The 17,053-nt window shown below is 32.8% G+C and overlaps 1 protein-coding gene across 3 annotated transcripts; it reads left to right on the forward strand.

Moving 5' to 3' along the window:
• Window positions 1-1,424: 1,424 nt before the first annotated feature.
• On the forward strand, window positions 1,425-10,364 carry LOC130630781 (junction-mediating and -regulatory protein-like). Of its 3 annotated transcripts, XM_057444347.1 has the most exons (10): window positions 1,493-1,542; window positions 3,465-3,589; window positions 4,214-4,539; window positions 4,675-4,887; window positions 5,267-5,411; window positions 5,876-6,120; window positions 6,436-7,166; window positions 7,356-7,442; window positions 7,566-7,661; window positions 8,206-10,364. In XM_057444347.1, exons 3-10 carry the CDS (start codon window positions 4,218-4,220, stop codon window positions 8,863-8,865), a joined length of 2,499 nt encoding a protein of 832 aa, XP_057300330.1. In that variant the 5' UTR covers window positions 1,493-1,542; window positions 3,465-3,589; window positions 4,214-4,217; the 3' UTR covers window positions 8,866-10,364. The 3 variants fall into 3 exon arrangements, with proteins under 3 accessions (XP_057300329.1, XP_057300331.1, XP_057300330.1); XM_057444346.1 differs by lacking the exon at window positions 3,465-3,589 and having other exon boundaries at window positions 1,425-1,542; XM_057444348.1 differs by lacking the exon at window positions 3,465-3,589 and having other exon boundaries at window positions 1,425-1,542; window positions 4,783-4,887.
• The last annotated feature ends 6,689 nt before the right edge of the window (window positions 10,365-17,053 follow it).

Raw genomic sequence — 17,053 nt, forward strand, 5'->3', positions numbered from 1 at the left:
AAGTCGTCATAGAAATGGTTGCGTAAATTTCAGACTGAATATATTGCAAATGGGCAGGAAAAAATCAGGAATATACAGTATTTTTTTTTTTTTTTTCATTTCTCAGGAAATAGTAAAATGTCAAAAATTAAAGGCTTAAAAGGTCAATTAGTGCTGTTTTTTAAGGATTAAATTTTATATCAGTTCTTAAAAGTTATTTTGCTATGTTAATAATAATCTACGGTTCCAGTTATAAAAAATAGGCTCAAAATATCAGAAAACGTTTCATTGTTCCGGGCACAAAAACTTACAAGAAACTTTGATTAAACAATAATTAATACTACTTCATCAGTGAATGCAAATTGGTTTTAATTTCACGAAAAAATATTCGTTTCTCTACATAAGTTCCTTTGGAAGATGTTTTCCTGGTTTTCATGTAGCACAGAAGGAAAAAAACCTGCTCAAGAAAATACATTTTAAGTATCCTCTGAAACACCTTGCCCAGCAAACGATAAACGAATTTCCTTTAAGAAAATATAACACCTTTTGTTTAAAGTAAAAGACAAAACTATGAAATTCATCTGCAGTTATTTTACATAATACATTTGTCACGTTGTGAAAGATCTAAAAGCAAAAATCGGACTGTTTTTGACACTTAAGAAACACGAGGACACAGAACTGATGTGTGAAAACCTTATTTTTAATATCGGAAACAGCATTTCTTCGCCTTTTACCATAATAGAAATATTTTGTTTCGCTTTCTGTAAACTTGCTGATTTTTTCACGCCACGAAAACATTGTTGAGGCTTTAATCCAATGTTCATTGATCTCTTTTAGCTCGTATAATATGCCTTTAAAGTCCTTACGATGCCTTTGTGCGAAGGAATGGCTCAAAATTACCGAACTTCACCTAGCATCTGCATCTTTTGGCTGCCGTGCAATTGTGAAAGCCAAAACAACTAGTAATTTCTTATCATTATAAACTTTCAGAAGTTGTCTCGTCTTTGTTTTACGTTCTTCTATACCAAGCTACATGAAAGCATTTCCCAATGTGATTGCAAGAAAAATTGTCTACTATTTTCGCGTGTCAAAAAATAATTATTTTCACGCGTTAAAAAATGGTAGGAATATAAATTGCAGAGTCTTGAAGTGAGCATGCGTTAGAAATAAAAGGAAAAAATTAAGCGCAGAAAATAAGAATTTATGGAAAAGGTTTTTTTCGATCTCTTTTAATGTTTCGCATGATAAAAGACTTCGCTGAGAAGAGAAGATTTTTCTTCAAAGTAAGAGACCTTTTTAACCAGGTGCTCTACTTTTCCAGGGGGCACTGTTTTGCGCATTATTAATTTGAGGAATATAAATTACAATTCTATGGCATATGTGCGTGTCGATTTAATTTAAAAAAACCAGCAGAAGGTCCAACAACACCGCCCCCCCCCCTTATTGCGCATGACATGACATAATGTTTGTTTTGCTGATATCAGCAAATTGTAACGCTTTCGATTTTGGGCGAAAGATTTCTCCACACGACAAATTTAAGAATTTAACAAGCAAGAAAGCAAGGTAAGAAACGAAGTTTTTAAGGTAATTTAACCAGCATATACATGATCTATTCTTAACGAAATTTTAAATGACTTGATCTATATCACAAATCTTTTTCAGTGCATTATTTTTTACGAAGTTAGCGAAAGATAACTAGCTAACTAACTACCTAGAGAGCTAGCTAACATTTCACTTGCAGCAGCCTCCAGTGCTTAGTTTTAAACACAAAGCCCCTTATTTGTGTGCATTACTCACCAAAGTTAGTCTTACAAGTACATTGGGTTGAAAGTACCATTAACATTTATTACATTCATAATTATTAGGAGTTTGTAGGCAGAGAGATTCTTGAGGTACGAATGATCACCTTCGTTACTCTCCAATGAGGATACAAGTGGACTTTTCACGGTCAAACCTTCATGGTAGAAATCGTAATTAAACAGAATTTACAAACAAAACGGTGTTAAAATGTCGCAAAAAGATTAAGCAATATCTGAAACATATTAAAAATTTGACTAAAAAAAAAGAAGAATTCCTTGAAAAATTCAGTATTTTTTATGAAGGTTTCACCACAAAAACATAATTACGGCATTTGTCTATCATTTCATAATGGGTGCTTAATATGAATACTGGCCTGTGATTGGTTCTACCAGTATTATGACGCGAATCTGACTGCAAGAATAGTTTATTTATACCTCAGTTTACTGTTGGCTGCCCACATATGTAGCTAGCTATATTTCAGTCAAAGAAACTGCTAAATGTGGGTTCGCGCAAATATGGTATATATGCCTTGAATGGCAGGAAAAATCAGAAATAGAATCTTTGATTGGCAATTTGTGTAACTGGACAATAAGTTTGATTTGGTTCTATCTATAGCTATAATACCCCTTGCATAAAAATTTTATTCATACGAAATCAGACATATGCCATTTTGTGATTATTATTATTATTACTATTATTTACCCAGGATAGCCTCTTCAGTTTATATAGGAACTGTTATCAATGAGGATCCTGTGAAGAGGGTCCTATTGCATTTAAAGCTCCCATTTAAGCTACGGAAGGTGTGCAAGCACAACAACCCCTTAAATAGACAACCGCCTAAGATATCAATCCTATTCTCTTGCTGAACGTTAAGCAGAAAGGATCGATTCACACTTTTATAGTCTCTGGCATGACTCAGTCAGGGTTTGAACCTAAGACCTTGCGCACTGAGGGCGAACACTCTACCACAAGGCCACCAGTTGGTTAATTGTAGTGTCGCTGTAAATACATCTAGTATATATATACACATGAGTTGTATCTGTCTCCCACATGCAAAGGGGTAGGTTTTTTTTAAAGAAGAACTAATGAAAAAAACTTGCATATTTTTTTTATTTTTTTTTACTTAAAACATTCTTACTACGTGTCACAAAAACAAGATGGCATAAAAATATTTAAATTTTTCATTTTTCTGTGTGCAAATTTTGTCCCTCAAAACCAATAATTCCTTTAACGGTCGATGCCATTATCAAACAAAAGCCAACTTGGTTCGTAAATATTCTGTTTATATGTGACATCACACGGCAAAATTATTTATTTGAAAAATGATTTAAATTTATTGCGAGGTTTGAGCGATGAAGAAGACAAGCTAAGTTCTAGTAGAAAAAAATCCTTGTGAAAGAGATAATTTCCAAGAATTTGACCTGCGAACAGACAGGTAAAGAAATATAATCTGTTTGAGACTGTTTTTGTTTTGCTTTGCTTTGACAAAATTACTTCCACTACACTTCGTTGCACATAAGGGAGTGTTCACATATTACATAATCAAGTAGGGGGGGAGGGGAAAGTGCAGAGATGAAGTAATAATGAAAACTCCCTTCATGGCACTTCTACCATGCAGACTACGGTAAACTGAGGTACTAATTCCTTCAGCCATTTGTCACAGTTCTTATTTTCTCTTTGAGAAGAAGAAACTTCTGCAGATAACCACATACACCGTAAAGAGTGGGACATTATCAGATGACTTCAAATGAAATTGTGAACTTGTCTTTATATATCCAATATTTAGCAGCTTATCAGCATTCTTGTTAAGGTATATATTGAATTCAAAATTCTATACTCATACCTAATATTTTCAGACTAAAACGTAACGAAATTAACAAATTAAATAACAAATTAAAAAAATAAATTGATTTCATATGACAGAGCTTAAAAAGTTGTCTAGGAATCTTTTAATCTTTTTGAAAAATCTCTTTTGATTTCCAAGATGAAAGTCTTAACAGTTTAGCTAATTATGAGAAATTATGAAATCATTGATTAGATGCTCAGAAACAATTGTTAGTATGAATGATAATCAGGGTACTAAGTATTAATATTCATTTAAAAAATGTTTAAAATATCAAACTGGATAGGTGAAAACATATTTACATCACCACATACCTTGATAAACCCTTAAAACATCACCTTGCTTTTTCTAATCAATGATGTCATGAATTAATTAGCATTAATTAGCATAATTATCAAAACTTTCAAGTCAAAGATGTTAAGAACCAATTGAAATGAAAAAATAAAAAGATTTGTAGACAACTTTTCAGGCTCTGCCATATAAAGTCAACTTATTTTTTCACAGGAGGTAAGCTTTAAAACCACTTGTGTGTGTTTTTTAATAAGAATTAAAATGTATTTATAAACTTTACAATCTGTTTGCAATTTTTAGAAATATGAATGAAAGTCCCTTAATAAGTGATGATTGGGTTGCAATCCGAGATTTTTCCATATTCTCTGCAAATAAGAATATCTCATCAAGTGATGACATAGAAGTAACATGGAATGATGATAAACATTTTATAAACATTCATTACAAAGTAAGAGAAACTGACAATGAAAACAATAACAGCAACACTCACCAAGGGAATGATTCACTAAAATGGAAACACAGTGTATTATACACAGTAGAAGCACTCATAGGTACACACCGATTGCTTGAGAATTTAATACCAGAGTTCAATGTTATGTTACCTGAGATGCCATTACAACAAAAAGGTATGGTGTTTACAAATAGAATGTCATTTTTTTTCTTCGTATTCTACCTAAAAGTAATGTTTATGAAAAACATTTCATACCTTTTGAAATTTTACAGCATTGTTTGTTAGCATTGTTCTTTGTTCTTTATTTCAGGTTTTTGGGGTTATTTACTGTCATCTGTTGTTCCAGAAAATTTCGAATCTAATTTAACAGAGTATTTGAAGAACATAAAAAGTAAACTTGGGGAAAAATACTTTTTAGAACAATACTTTGAAGTTCCATCTGATGAAGATCATTTAGAAGATTTAAATGAATTAAACAGAGCAGCCCTTTTGGAAGAGCTGCATTCTGCAAAGGAATTGCTAGGTAGGTTATGCTTCTGACACAAATCAGAAAGGGAACATAGCATGGGTGTTTCAGTGTGCTTTGGATGTTCTGAATGCTTAGATTTGCCAATTTAGTAATGTTGCAGTTTCTATCTCACAATTAGTGGACCAAAAATTAAAACATAGTTTTCAACTTTTTGCTTTTGCGACATGCTCCATAACACAACAAAAAATATACTTTACTACAATTTTTATGTTTCTTCTGTAACTGTTAGTTGTTAGCGAGTAAATAAAGTGAGCAGATTGGCTGTGTTCCATTGGAATGTTTAGTTTTGCCAATTTCGTAGTCTTGTAAAATAAAACATAGCTCTGATATTTTGAAAAACTATTATTATAATTTGTTTTGTTTTTCCAAAAAGATGAAGTACATATTCTTCGTCCAACATCAATCAACCTTCTTGATACGTTAAGCATCTACGCACTGGAAGATGAAGCTCAAATGAAAATTGATCTTGCTGAAGCTACTCTGTACAATTTTGAAAGACAACCATTTATTGAACTTAGGTAAATACATTTTGTTATTATACATATCTTAGTAATTAAAGTAAGCAAGTCACGGGAAGTTTTAACGTCCTTTGGGATTCCATCGTAACGATTGGCTCTTCCTCCCCTCCGACTGTAACTATGTTAATTTCTGCCAGAGATCCGTATAGCATTGCTCTAACTTGCTTGCCTACCATGCAATCTGGTTAGCAAGTAGTAGATGGCACCAAATTGGCTGACAACACTTCATTTAAAGTGCGCCAGAGTGGGGACTTAATCTCGAAACCTTATGAATACAAGCTAAATGTGCTACCACTACACCATCTCCGCGTAATCTTCAATGTTTTCTTATACTAACAAATTCATTTTGTGATTTAAAATTTCTGTTCGAAGACATTAAGTTTAATGAAGTAACCAAAACGAAGTAACAAAAAAGAAAAAAATCTAAATAGTCTTTTAAGTTAATAAATGTGTTACTTTTGCAGAGAAGTTGCAAGAGAAAAATACAGAAATGCACAAAAGAAGTTACAGGAACAATGTGATGAAGATGAAAAATTGAAAATATCACAATCTTGTCTGAAATGGCAAAATGAATTAAAGGACAACGAAATCTGTTTAAATGACTTACAGTTAAACTACTTTGAAAAGTGTATGGCTAATCTTACTCGTTCATGCGACATGATGGTGGAAGATAACGTGAAATATGGAGTGGAATTTCAACAATCAGCTGGTACCATTTTTATTTATTCTTAAACAAAATTAAAGGAAACCCCTTATGCTGTCACAAAAAACATAGTGTTTATATAAAGCTAAGAGTGTTTACATGGTGCTATATTTTAGTTATACATTAATCATTTAAATTGTGTCTGTTGAAACTTTTGTAAGGTTTATAGTCTACAGTTTTTTAAAGAATCAAAAAATTAAAAAAAACCTATCATCGATTGATTCATTTTGGTAAATTTACGTTCGGTAAAAAATAGTGAAGCACCCTTTAAGTTATTCCTGTCACTTCAATCTTTAAAATCTCTTCGTATTTCTAAAACAGGTGCAAGAAGGTTGTCGAAGAAAAAAATCGAACTTTACCAGCTTAATCTCCAACTCCTTCAATTAAGGAAGAAAAAATTAATTATTAAGCGTGAAAATGCGAAAACTGAAGTATGCCAGCTCTGTGATGGAGAACATTTGGAGAAAGAGCTTCAGGCACTGGAAAGAAAATTTTATAAAGCCCAGATGAATATATTTGATTTGCAAATGAAAATTTTGAGTGAAGAGGAAAGTTTATATCGTATGCAGTTATTGGAATTTCTACAAGATCATCCAGATATTACCACATATCATAATGGTCTTCCTCAGAGTGATTTAAATGATGATGTAAAGAAAGAGTGTGAGATTGAGCCAGTAAATCGGATAGATGAAATTGAAAAGGACGACGTAAAGCAATACCATAAAGAGCAATATGATAAAGAGAAAAAAAAAGATTATGACGATGATGATGACGATGAGGAGAATTTTCACGACTGTGTTGAAGAACATGAAGTTCAAAATAAATATTTAGAAGAATCTGATATTATCAATCAATTTGTGGCTGCACTTCCAACACAAAGCATCGCATATACTATTTCATCATCTCAGGAGGAGATTGAAAGCAATGTTGATGAACCAGACAGTGATAAAAGAAATATACCTCTGAATGATATGGAATGGAAGAGAAAACAAGAATTAACTACAATGTTAAATCGTGTGTTTAGAAAGAGAGCTTGGCTACGCAATAAGCAGGTTTTTTATTTTTGTTGCTCAAGTTAAACTAGATGTATATATGTATGACGTACAGTCTTCAATTTAAATATTATGTTTTAAATGAAAACTGGTTTTAACAAATCGTGTTGCGAAAAAAGTAAAAATTTCTAGCTTATGCAATATATAAGTCGTTTTTGCTTTAACTGGGCTATGCTTCATTTATTTTAGAGAAAATTTACTGGTGTATGGAAGGAAAAAATTAACGTAAGAAAAGAAGCAGAGGAACTTTACAAGAAACATCATGCTGTACACTTAGTAAGTGCGTTTGAGTTTGTTTGTTTGTTTGTTTTTGTTTATTCACTGTTACACTTTTGTTGTTCACTTGTTGACGGGTGTCAACATAAATTTGCTTTAACTAAACTTTTTTTTCATTTAAAGAAAAGACGAGAAAGTAAAGCAGCGATGGAGATAAAAAAAGAATTTCTTCAGGCTGAGAGGAGGAAAACAATTCAGAGGTTGAAGGCGTATCGGACTGTAAGTATATTCAATACTGACGAAAAGGTTGTCCTTATGGTATTTAAAAATGTTGTCACAAGTTAACTACATTATTTTTGATCAGTTTATAAGCACGAAAATCTGTAAGTAATATCTGACATAAGCAACAATTTGTTTGAGGCTAAATTTCTTCCAGTAAATGTAAGGTAAAGCAGGCCACTCTCCTTAAGATGAAGATAATCTTTTATACGCATTCATAGATCACTTCTTTTTCTTTCCTGCGATTAAATCAAATAGTTATTTGCTGAATAACTATCACGTGTTTTGAAAAAGGATAATAATGTTCCATATTGTTTGATTTTTACTAAACAACTGTTAAATTTTTTTATCAATATTAAGGCATTTTTTAGCGACTTCAGCACCAAATATCAGTACCAAATTGCTTCTAAAATTACGCGTATTATTTTTTAGTATGAGAGAATATTTCGCTGTCTAGAAAATTTAACCTAAAAAATCTTTTACATTACTCTCTGGATGTAAAGTACAAATCTCCAGTTGAGTTGTAGATCAATTTCCTTTTTAGAAAAATCCTGACGAACCGGTCCGGGTGCCTGCACGTTACGCTCTTCCTATTAGAAGAACACGTAATCTAATGACCAAGGTTCCTTTTCGACCTGGTGGCCCCAGTGTTGTTTTACCTGGCTCAAATATGTCATTAAGGTTTATGTCCGATGCCGAAGTTAATAAACAGAAAATAAAAGCAACCACAAGAAATTCCGATGAAAAGGTCAATAACAAGAGAAAGTCGTCTCTAAAACTTGTAGCCGACGAATCAGATACGCCATTATTATCACCGTTGCCGCCCCCATCGATACCAACCCCAACGATACCACCCCCGCCTCCGCCTTTGTTACCCCCACCGCCTGTGCCTCCACTACTACCACCGCCCCCTTCACTCACAGAACACCAGTCCAAAAATCAAACCAACAAAAAAGAATCCGTTTTTCCGATTCCTCCAAAGCGTGAAAATTTAGCTCTTTCACCAAAACAGCAAAACACAACATTAGACTTGTCGAGTATAATAAATGCCAGAACGAAATTAAAGAAAACAACACCGAACACATCTGACAATCGATTGAGTGATGTCACTGCAAACATGTTGATGAATGCTTTGAATAAAATGAAGAAATATACAAGTGATTCAACAGACGATGAAGATGAAGAGGATTCTAGTTTTGATTAATTCAATTATTCACGATTATTTTCAAACATATCTGTGAACGAGTTTTGTACTGGAAAGTGTACGTTGAGATTATTTCACGATTTTTTTTCAAGCATATCTGTGAACGAGTTTTGTACTGGAAAGTGTACGTTGAGATTATTTCACGATTATTTTCAAACATATCTGTGAACGAGTTTTGTACTGGAAAGTGAACCTTGAGATTATTTCACGATTATTTTCAAACATATCTGTGAACGAGTTTTGTACTGGAAAGTGAACCTTGAGATTATTTCACGATAATTTTCAAACATATCTGTAAACGAGTTTTGTATTGGAAAGTGAACCTTGAGATTATTTCACGATTATTTTCAAACATATCTGTGAACAAATTTTGTACTGGAAAGTGAACCTTGAGATTATTTCACGATTATTTTCAAACATATCTGTGAACGAGTTTTGTACTGGAAAGTGAACCTTGAGATTATATCACGATTATTTTCAAACATATCTGTGAACGAGTTTTGTACTGGAAAGTGAACCTTGAGATTATTTCACGATTATTTTCAAACATATCTGTTAACGAGTTTTGTACTGGAAAGTAAACCTTGAGATTATTTCACGATTATTTTCAAACATATCTGTGAACGAGTTTTGTACTGGAAAGTGAACCTTGAGATTATTTCACGATTATTTTCAAACATATCTGTAAACGAGTTTTGTACTGGAAAGTGAACCTTGAGATTATTTCACGATTATTTTCAAACATATCTGTGAACGAGTTTTGTACTGGAAAGTGAACCTTGAGATTATTTCACGATTATTTTCAAACATATCTGTGAACGAGTTTTGTACTGGAAAGTGAGCCTTGAGATTATTTCACGATTATTTTCAAGCATATCTGTGAACGAGTTTTGTACTGGAAAGTGTACGTTGAGATTATTTCACGATTATTTTCAAGCATATCTGTGAACGAGTTTTGTACTGGAAAGTGTACGTTGAGATTATTTCACGATTATTTTCAAACATATCTGTGAACGAGTTTTGTACTGGAAAGTGAACCTTGAGATTATTTCACGATTATTTTCAAACATATCTGTGAACGAGTTTTGTACTGGAAAGTGTACGTTGAGATTATTTCACGATTATTTTCAACCATATCTGTGAACGAGTTTTGTACTGGAAAGTGTACGTTGAGATTATTTCACGATTATTTTCAAGCATATCTGTGAACGAGTTTTGTACTGGAAAGTGAACCTTGAAGCTCTCTTAGTGTTTTTTTTTTGTTTAAATTTTTTAATCGTTTAAAATTAAATTTATCAAATTATTTTTTGTCATGAATTGCGTTAAAATTAGCAAATCTTATGTATTTTTATATATTTTATATATTACCCTTTTTTTTATATTTTATATTCGCCATTTTAAAAAGGCAGTATGACTCGGGAATCGCTCCAAAAATGTTTGTGAAGAACAGTCAATGGATTCAAAGAAAGTTTACAGAAATATAGAATTACTATGTTCAAGCTCGTTTTCATTCGACTGCATTTTTCGCTACAGCAATCTTGTTTCGAGGACTTCTTTTTTGCATTCTAATATGTGGGTAGGGCTGCGTCAGAACGCATATCAAAAAAGAAAAAAAAGCCTTGGAGACGAGATTGGTGCTATAGCGCGAAAAGCTTAAAAGTCTCAAATTTGCTACGCGTAAAAAGAAAACACGTGGTCTTAAATATTATGATAAAAAAGTCCCATCTAATGGTAAGCTATTTAAATTTAACTTTAGTGCGCCGTAAAATTTCCCAATTTTTTACCTTTTCTCTCTGTTATATTTCTTTATAATAAACTTGAATGTTAAACTTTTTAAGTTTTTTAGATATATATATATCATTTACGTTAAATTATTACATTTTAGCAAATCCGAAAACAGTTTAATAACCTCCTCCTGCTATCCTTTACCATTATAACCCTTAATATTACCAATAAAACAACTTTTTTAATACTTTTTTTACAAAGGGAGAGGGGGATTTTAATACGTAGCTCAATTTCCTTTTCACTTCTTGTTATGACCACTATTACTAGAAATTGTTAAAAATGAACTAACAAATAACCCCCTTCAGAAACGGCAGTGCTTCCTAGGATTGGGTGTTCAATTATTATAGACGACCACAAAGCAGCCCCCAAACTAGCCAGGAGACCCAGCGCAGTTTCTATTTCCACCCGGAGAATGGGAAAATAAAGGTGAAAAAAAATCACGCTGGGTGGAAATAGAATTTTTTCGCGGTCAGTACTGAGCGCGATTTTTGATTAGGAAACCCTTATCGTTTTTAATGTTTTGTTTCAGTTAATGGTTTTATTCACGCAAACAAATTGGTCACGCAAAAAAAATTGGTCACGCAAAAAAATATAATTAATTCCTATTTTATTAAGAAATTTTTATATATTTGCGCAAAATATGTAACGTAATGTAATATACTTTTAACTTCTAAGGTATACAATGGTAAAACGTTAGAAAAAGTTCTAATACGTTTAAATTTAAAATAGACAAACAAAAAATAGAAGAGAGAAAAATAAATATAGCAATGCCATCAAGTTTAGAGACTCATAGAAGACAAAGAAGTCTTATCATTGAGAACCTGCGGGATCTACGCTATGCGTAGTTCACGAGCTTGTCGAAAGAGAAATGTTAACTTTTGGCTCCATATATAACAGCTGACGTATATGTAATACTTACAACTTGTTTAAAATATTAGTAAAAAGATAAAGGATAAAGTGTAAGTGCAAACATTAGTTTCGATTCGAAAAGGGATGATGAATATTGTTATTAAAAGAAGGATGTTTCTTCTTGTAGACAACACAAGATAAATTTTTTCACTTTCGATTGAAAAGTTTTAAAACAGCATTTGTCCTGTAAGATTGATGGTTTTATTCTGGAGATCTTGTTCCAGATATATGGGCCGCAATACGAAATGGAAAATCGACTGAACTTTGTTTTCCTAAATGGCGTGTAATACAGTAGATCTAGTGACATGTTTCTCATCACGAAATGTGTTTGAGAACACCACAGAGGCTTCTTGTTTTCTTGACCTGTTCATAAAACAAAGTGTCTGAAAGGTATTTATTGCAAATATGTTTAAAATGTTCCTACGTTGAAACAAAGGCTTGAATGTGTCAACTTGTCCTGAAAGGTCATTATTCTCGTGGCGTGTTTTTGTTGCCGATAGAGAGACTCCAATTTAGTTTTCTGAGTACTACCCCAAACTATGTTTCCATAGTTTAAGTAGCTGTGGATAAAAGAGTAATATAATTGTATGAGACATTGTTTGTTCAATACATGACTAGCCTTATAGAGAATACCAATAGATTTAGAGATTTTTTAATTAATGATAATGATATGTTTATCCAGGTTTACATTCTCATCATAACACCTAGAAATTTGACATCTGTCACGCGGTGAACTTTATATACTCCTACTGCCAGTTCTGGAAGTGGATAAATTATATTTTCTTTTTGTGTATTTGATGAAAAGGATGTATTTAGTCTTTTTTATATTTAGCGAAAGTTTGTTTGAATCAAACCAGTCTTTTAATTTCGCTAGTTCTGTGTTCATCGTGACCAAAAGTGTTTCTATGTTATTATGCAAGTAAAATATATTAGTATCGTCCGCGAACATAATCGGCTGGAGTATATTAGAGCAATTTATTAGGTCGTTTACGTATATTAAAAACAAAAGTGGACCAAGTATGGAGCCCTGAGGAACTCCGCATTTGATTGCTAGTTTGCTTGTTTTTATTTTGTCGTCAAAACTGACATATTGTTGTCGATTACACAAGTAACTTTTAAACCAATCAAAGTCAGATCCATTAATACCATACACTTTCAATTATCCCAATAATATATCATGATGTCAAATGCTTTAGACAGGTCAATGAAGATTCCTAAAGTATACCATTCTCAAACGAGTTTTGTATGTCATCAATAAGTTGCATTATTGCATGCTCTGTGGAGTGCTTGTTTCTAAATCCAAACTGTTTTTCGTAAAATATTGCGTGATCAGCAAAATAATAAAATAATTTGTTATACATTATTTTTTCTAAAATTTTTGAAAATGTTGGCAAAATAGAAATTGGCCTATAGTTTGATAATATCTCAGTATCACCTGATTTTAAAATTAGTTTCACTTTTGCAACTTTAAATTTATTAGGAGATACACCCTGTGATATTGAGTTACTGAAAATGTTGTGAATCACATGTCTTATTGCTGAAAATGTGTCTATAACGACATTACTGCAAATATTGTCATAGCCAGGTGCTTTATTGCGTTGTAAGCTGTTAAAAGCTGTATCTAATTCATTTATTGCTAACGGGTAATTGATATGTTTAAATGTACATTTAGGTAGATATGTCGTATAGTCTTTATTGTTTCTAATATTTGCTGCTAGACTAGGTCCTACGTTAAATGCATTAGTTAGCAATTTCATTTCACTCCTATTCACTTTTTTTGCAAAACGCTTTCCGTACTGTGTCTTTCCTATCACTTCTTTCATTACGGACCATGTCTTTTCGGCATCGCCTTTGTATTTATTTAACAAGTTTGTGTAGTGATTCTTCCTTGAACGTTTTCTCAGTTTTTCAAATAAGTTTTTATAAGTTTTGTAGTTTTCAATATCTTTACACGGCTTAGACTTTAATTGAAGCTTTTGTTTTAGTTTTGATGACTTTATCAAGCCCTTTGTTATCCATGGAGATTGCAGCGATTTGGTTTTTTGTTGTGAAAAGAATTTTTCATATTCTTGTGAAAGTCTATTTAAGAAGAGCTCATATGATTGGTTTTCATCTATTGTATTTAATACCTCGGTCAAATCGGTATGATTTAGCGAGCATTTGAAGCTATTAATAGCAGTTTTAGAATAGATTCTTGTATAAAAGGTTGTCGCTTGCTGCTTAGAAAAGGTACTTGCGATATTTTTAGAAGTAAAAAATATTGGGAAGTGGTCAGACACATCTGTTTGAATTATTCCTGACAACACTTGGTTTTTAAAAAGACAATTAGTGAAAATGTGATCAATTATTGTATTCGAAGTAGGTGTCACTTGGGTTGGTCTATTTAAAAATTCAAATTTATGCAAAAAAGCTCTAGATGATGCATTCTTGATATGGTACAATTATGACAAAATGATATTTGAACTTACGTAATATTAACCCGCATCACAACAGGAAATTTATTTGTTATGCATAAAATCTTAACTTAGCTATTTCTTGTCATATATCAACCGTGCCCTAGGTTTGGTAAATAGATAAAGAGCCATGGGCTCGAGGTTGATCATACCCTATTTCTCCGTATAAAAGTCAAGGAGCTTTTAACTGAATTTTTGTCGATTTTGAAACTTTCAATTTGAAAAACAAAATATGCTGTCAAAATTTTGGTTGGTTGGTTGGTCGTGCTCCGAGGGAAGTTACACGCCATTGCTTCCTTCTGTGTATTAAAACTTAGGGGGGTAAGAGCTATTGTCTCTGGAAAAACACAAAACAATAGAAAGAGTTTCATGTGTAAGGATGTTGTTAACGGACAAAAAACTTATCTTAAAAAGGCTGAACATGCAATAAAAGGTACTTGTAAAAGCGAAATATTTTTTGACTAAATGCATTTCTACTTTCTTTTCATTCTTAAATTAAAAAAAGTCCCCCGGATATTTATTTATTTATTTATTTATTTCCGAATTTATATACAGGATGAGTATGTCAGTAAAAAATACTGTTATAAATATACGTCCTGTTTATGCATACGTTAAAATCTAGTTAGTAATATATATTAAAAATGCAAAGAAAAGTATCAAACTGAAAAAAAAATATAATCTCAAAAACTGATGGGAAACGCAAAATTAGCCAAAACGTGCGAAAAAGTAACGACCAAAAGAAACAGTGGCAGGAAAGAAGTAGTTGCCATCGAAAAGAAATTAAAAACTAGTTTACACATACACACAATCACACAAATAAATCAATATAACCAAAAACTAAAAATTCGACGAACTATCTCGGCAAGTGTAACTTAGAACAAGTCGCCATGAACAATCTAAAAGGTGTATTACGAGAAAACTTAAAGTATAAAAAATACTCAAAGAATTTATCTAAACTCAAAATTTAGTAACTTGTTACTAAACTCATGTCCACTCTGCCGGATCTCCTTGGGCAAGGAGTTGAAAAGCCTAGCTCCTTGAAAGAAGAAACCCGACCGAGCAAACTCAAGTTTTATTTTAGGAATTTTTAAAAGAAAATTCTGATTTCTAGTTGAAAAATTATGGGAGTTTAAAGTAAAATAATTATCAAAATTCGAGCAACAATCACCATCCAAACATTTTTTTACCAACTTAACAGCATGTTTTTTAATCATGTCTGATGTGTTGATACTCGCATCTTTTGTTATCGTTATTGCTCGTCTATCCAACGATCGTAATTTTTGTGATTGTGTTGCTGTTAAATTTAAAAATGACAAGCAATTATATCGAATAACAGATTGTATGATAGATCGATAAACACGTCTGATAGCTTCTTCGTTCAAGAAATACTTGAGTTTACACAACAACCTTAACTTTGACGAGGACTTTTTGTACATACTATCAAATTGCGGACCAATATTAAGAGTGTGATCGATTACTGTACCAAGATATTTATAAGATGTAGTCACATTGATTGGTACTCCGTCAAAAAGCAATGCAAAGTCAGCTTTTGACATTGCTAATCTTTTTGCTGTCCCAAATAGCACGCACTCAGTCTTTCCAGGTTTTAAATTAATCACAAGTTCATTTTCACGAAAGTATGAGCTGATGTTCTTTAAATCATTATTTAACAATTCTTCTATCTGAGAAATTTTGTTTGAAGAAACGTAGATAACAGTATCATCAGCGAATTCCACAACGTCAGCTTTTTTCAGAATGTCCGGAAAATCGTTAAAGAAAATTAAAAACAGTAGAGGTCCAAGGATAGAACCTTGTGGCACCCCACACAAAACCGGATAAGGATCGGATAACACATCGTCAAAACCAACAATTTGTTTTCTGTCAAACAAATAGCTCTCAAACCACTGAAGTGTGACATTGCTTACCCCATATTGTTTTAACTTTGCTAGAAGGGTTGCGTGTCCAAGGGTATCGAAAGCTTTCGATAAGTCAATGAATATCGCGCCAGTAATTTTTCCTTTGTCTGCAGCTTTTCTTATATCATCTAACAATAATGCTGTTGCAAGCTCGGTCGATCTCTTTTTACGGTAGCCAAATTGCTTCTCTGACAGTAAATTGTTGGATTCTAAATATTCACTCAATTGGTTGTGGACAGCTTTTTCCATAATTTTGGACAGCACAGGCAGTATTGAAATAGGGCGGTAATTATCAGGATTTGCTCGTTCTCCAGATTTGTGAAGAGGTTTGATCAAAGCAATTTTCCATTCAGTTGGCATAACTCCGGTCTTTAAAGAAAGATTTACAATGAATGCCATTGGTTTTGAAATCATCTCGGCACTGTCCTTTATCAAGTTAGGAGGTAAATTATCAAATCCAGTTGCTTTGCTACGCTTTAACGATTTCAGTTCTTTTTGGATGTACACTTTGCTGACATACGAAAACTCAAAGACTTCCTCAGTTCTAGAGCGATTCTGTTGTTGACGTTTCCAAGCGAAATTGACGAGTGGTATAAAACGATTCTTCAAATCCCGAGCAACAGTACTAAAGAAATTACAAAACTTGTTTGCTTTCGAACGGTTACTGGCTTGGTCGTCAACAGGTTTTACTAACGATTCAGGTGTTTTATTGTTGGACGGAAAAACTGACTTTAAAGCTTTCCAAAATTTTTGAGGATTGTTTCGATTTTCGTACAATAAATCTTGATGGTAAGTTCTTTTTGCTTTTCGAACTAAATTGTTGCAGTGGTTTCTGGCAATTTTAAATGAAGGCCTAGTGAGCCTAAGAGCAAATCTCCACGGGACGATTTTTACCACGATCGTCATAAATACTCGAATTTGGTTGGTCGCGATTTTCGTCATGAGGAAAAGTTGAATTGGTTTCTACCTTTCGTCACAAAATCGTCGCAAATATCTCGTCCAGTGGAGATTCGGCTTAAACTCTGGTATGTAAACCCATAGAAGTTTAAACAAGGTGACCTTATATGAGAGGAAATAGATGTGTTTTCCAACATTCTTTGCCAACCCTCTCGCACCCGGGGAACG

This window comes from Hydractinia symbiolongicarpus, chromosome 1 (genome assembly GCF_029227915.1).
Source record: "Hydractinia symbiolongicarpus strain clone_291-10 chromosome 1, HSymV2.1, whole genome shotgun sequence".
Lineage (NCBI taxonomy): Eukaryota > Metazoa > Cnidaria > Hydrozoa > Anthoathecata > Hydractiniidae > Hydractinia > Hydractinia symbiolongicarpus.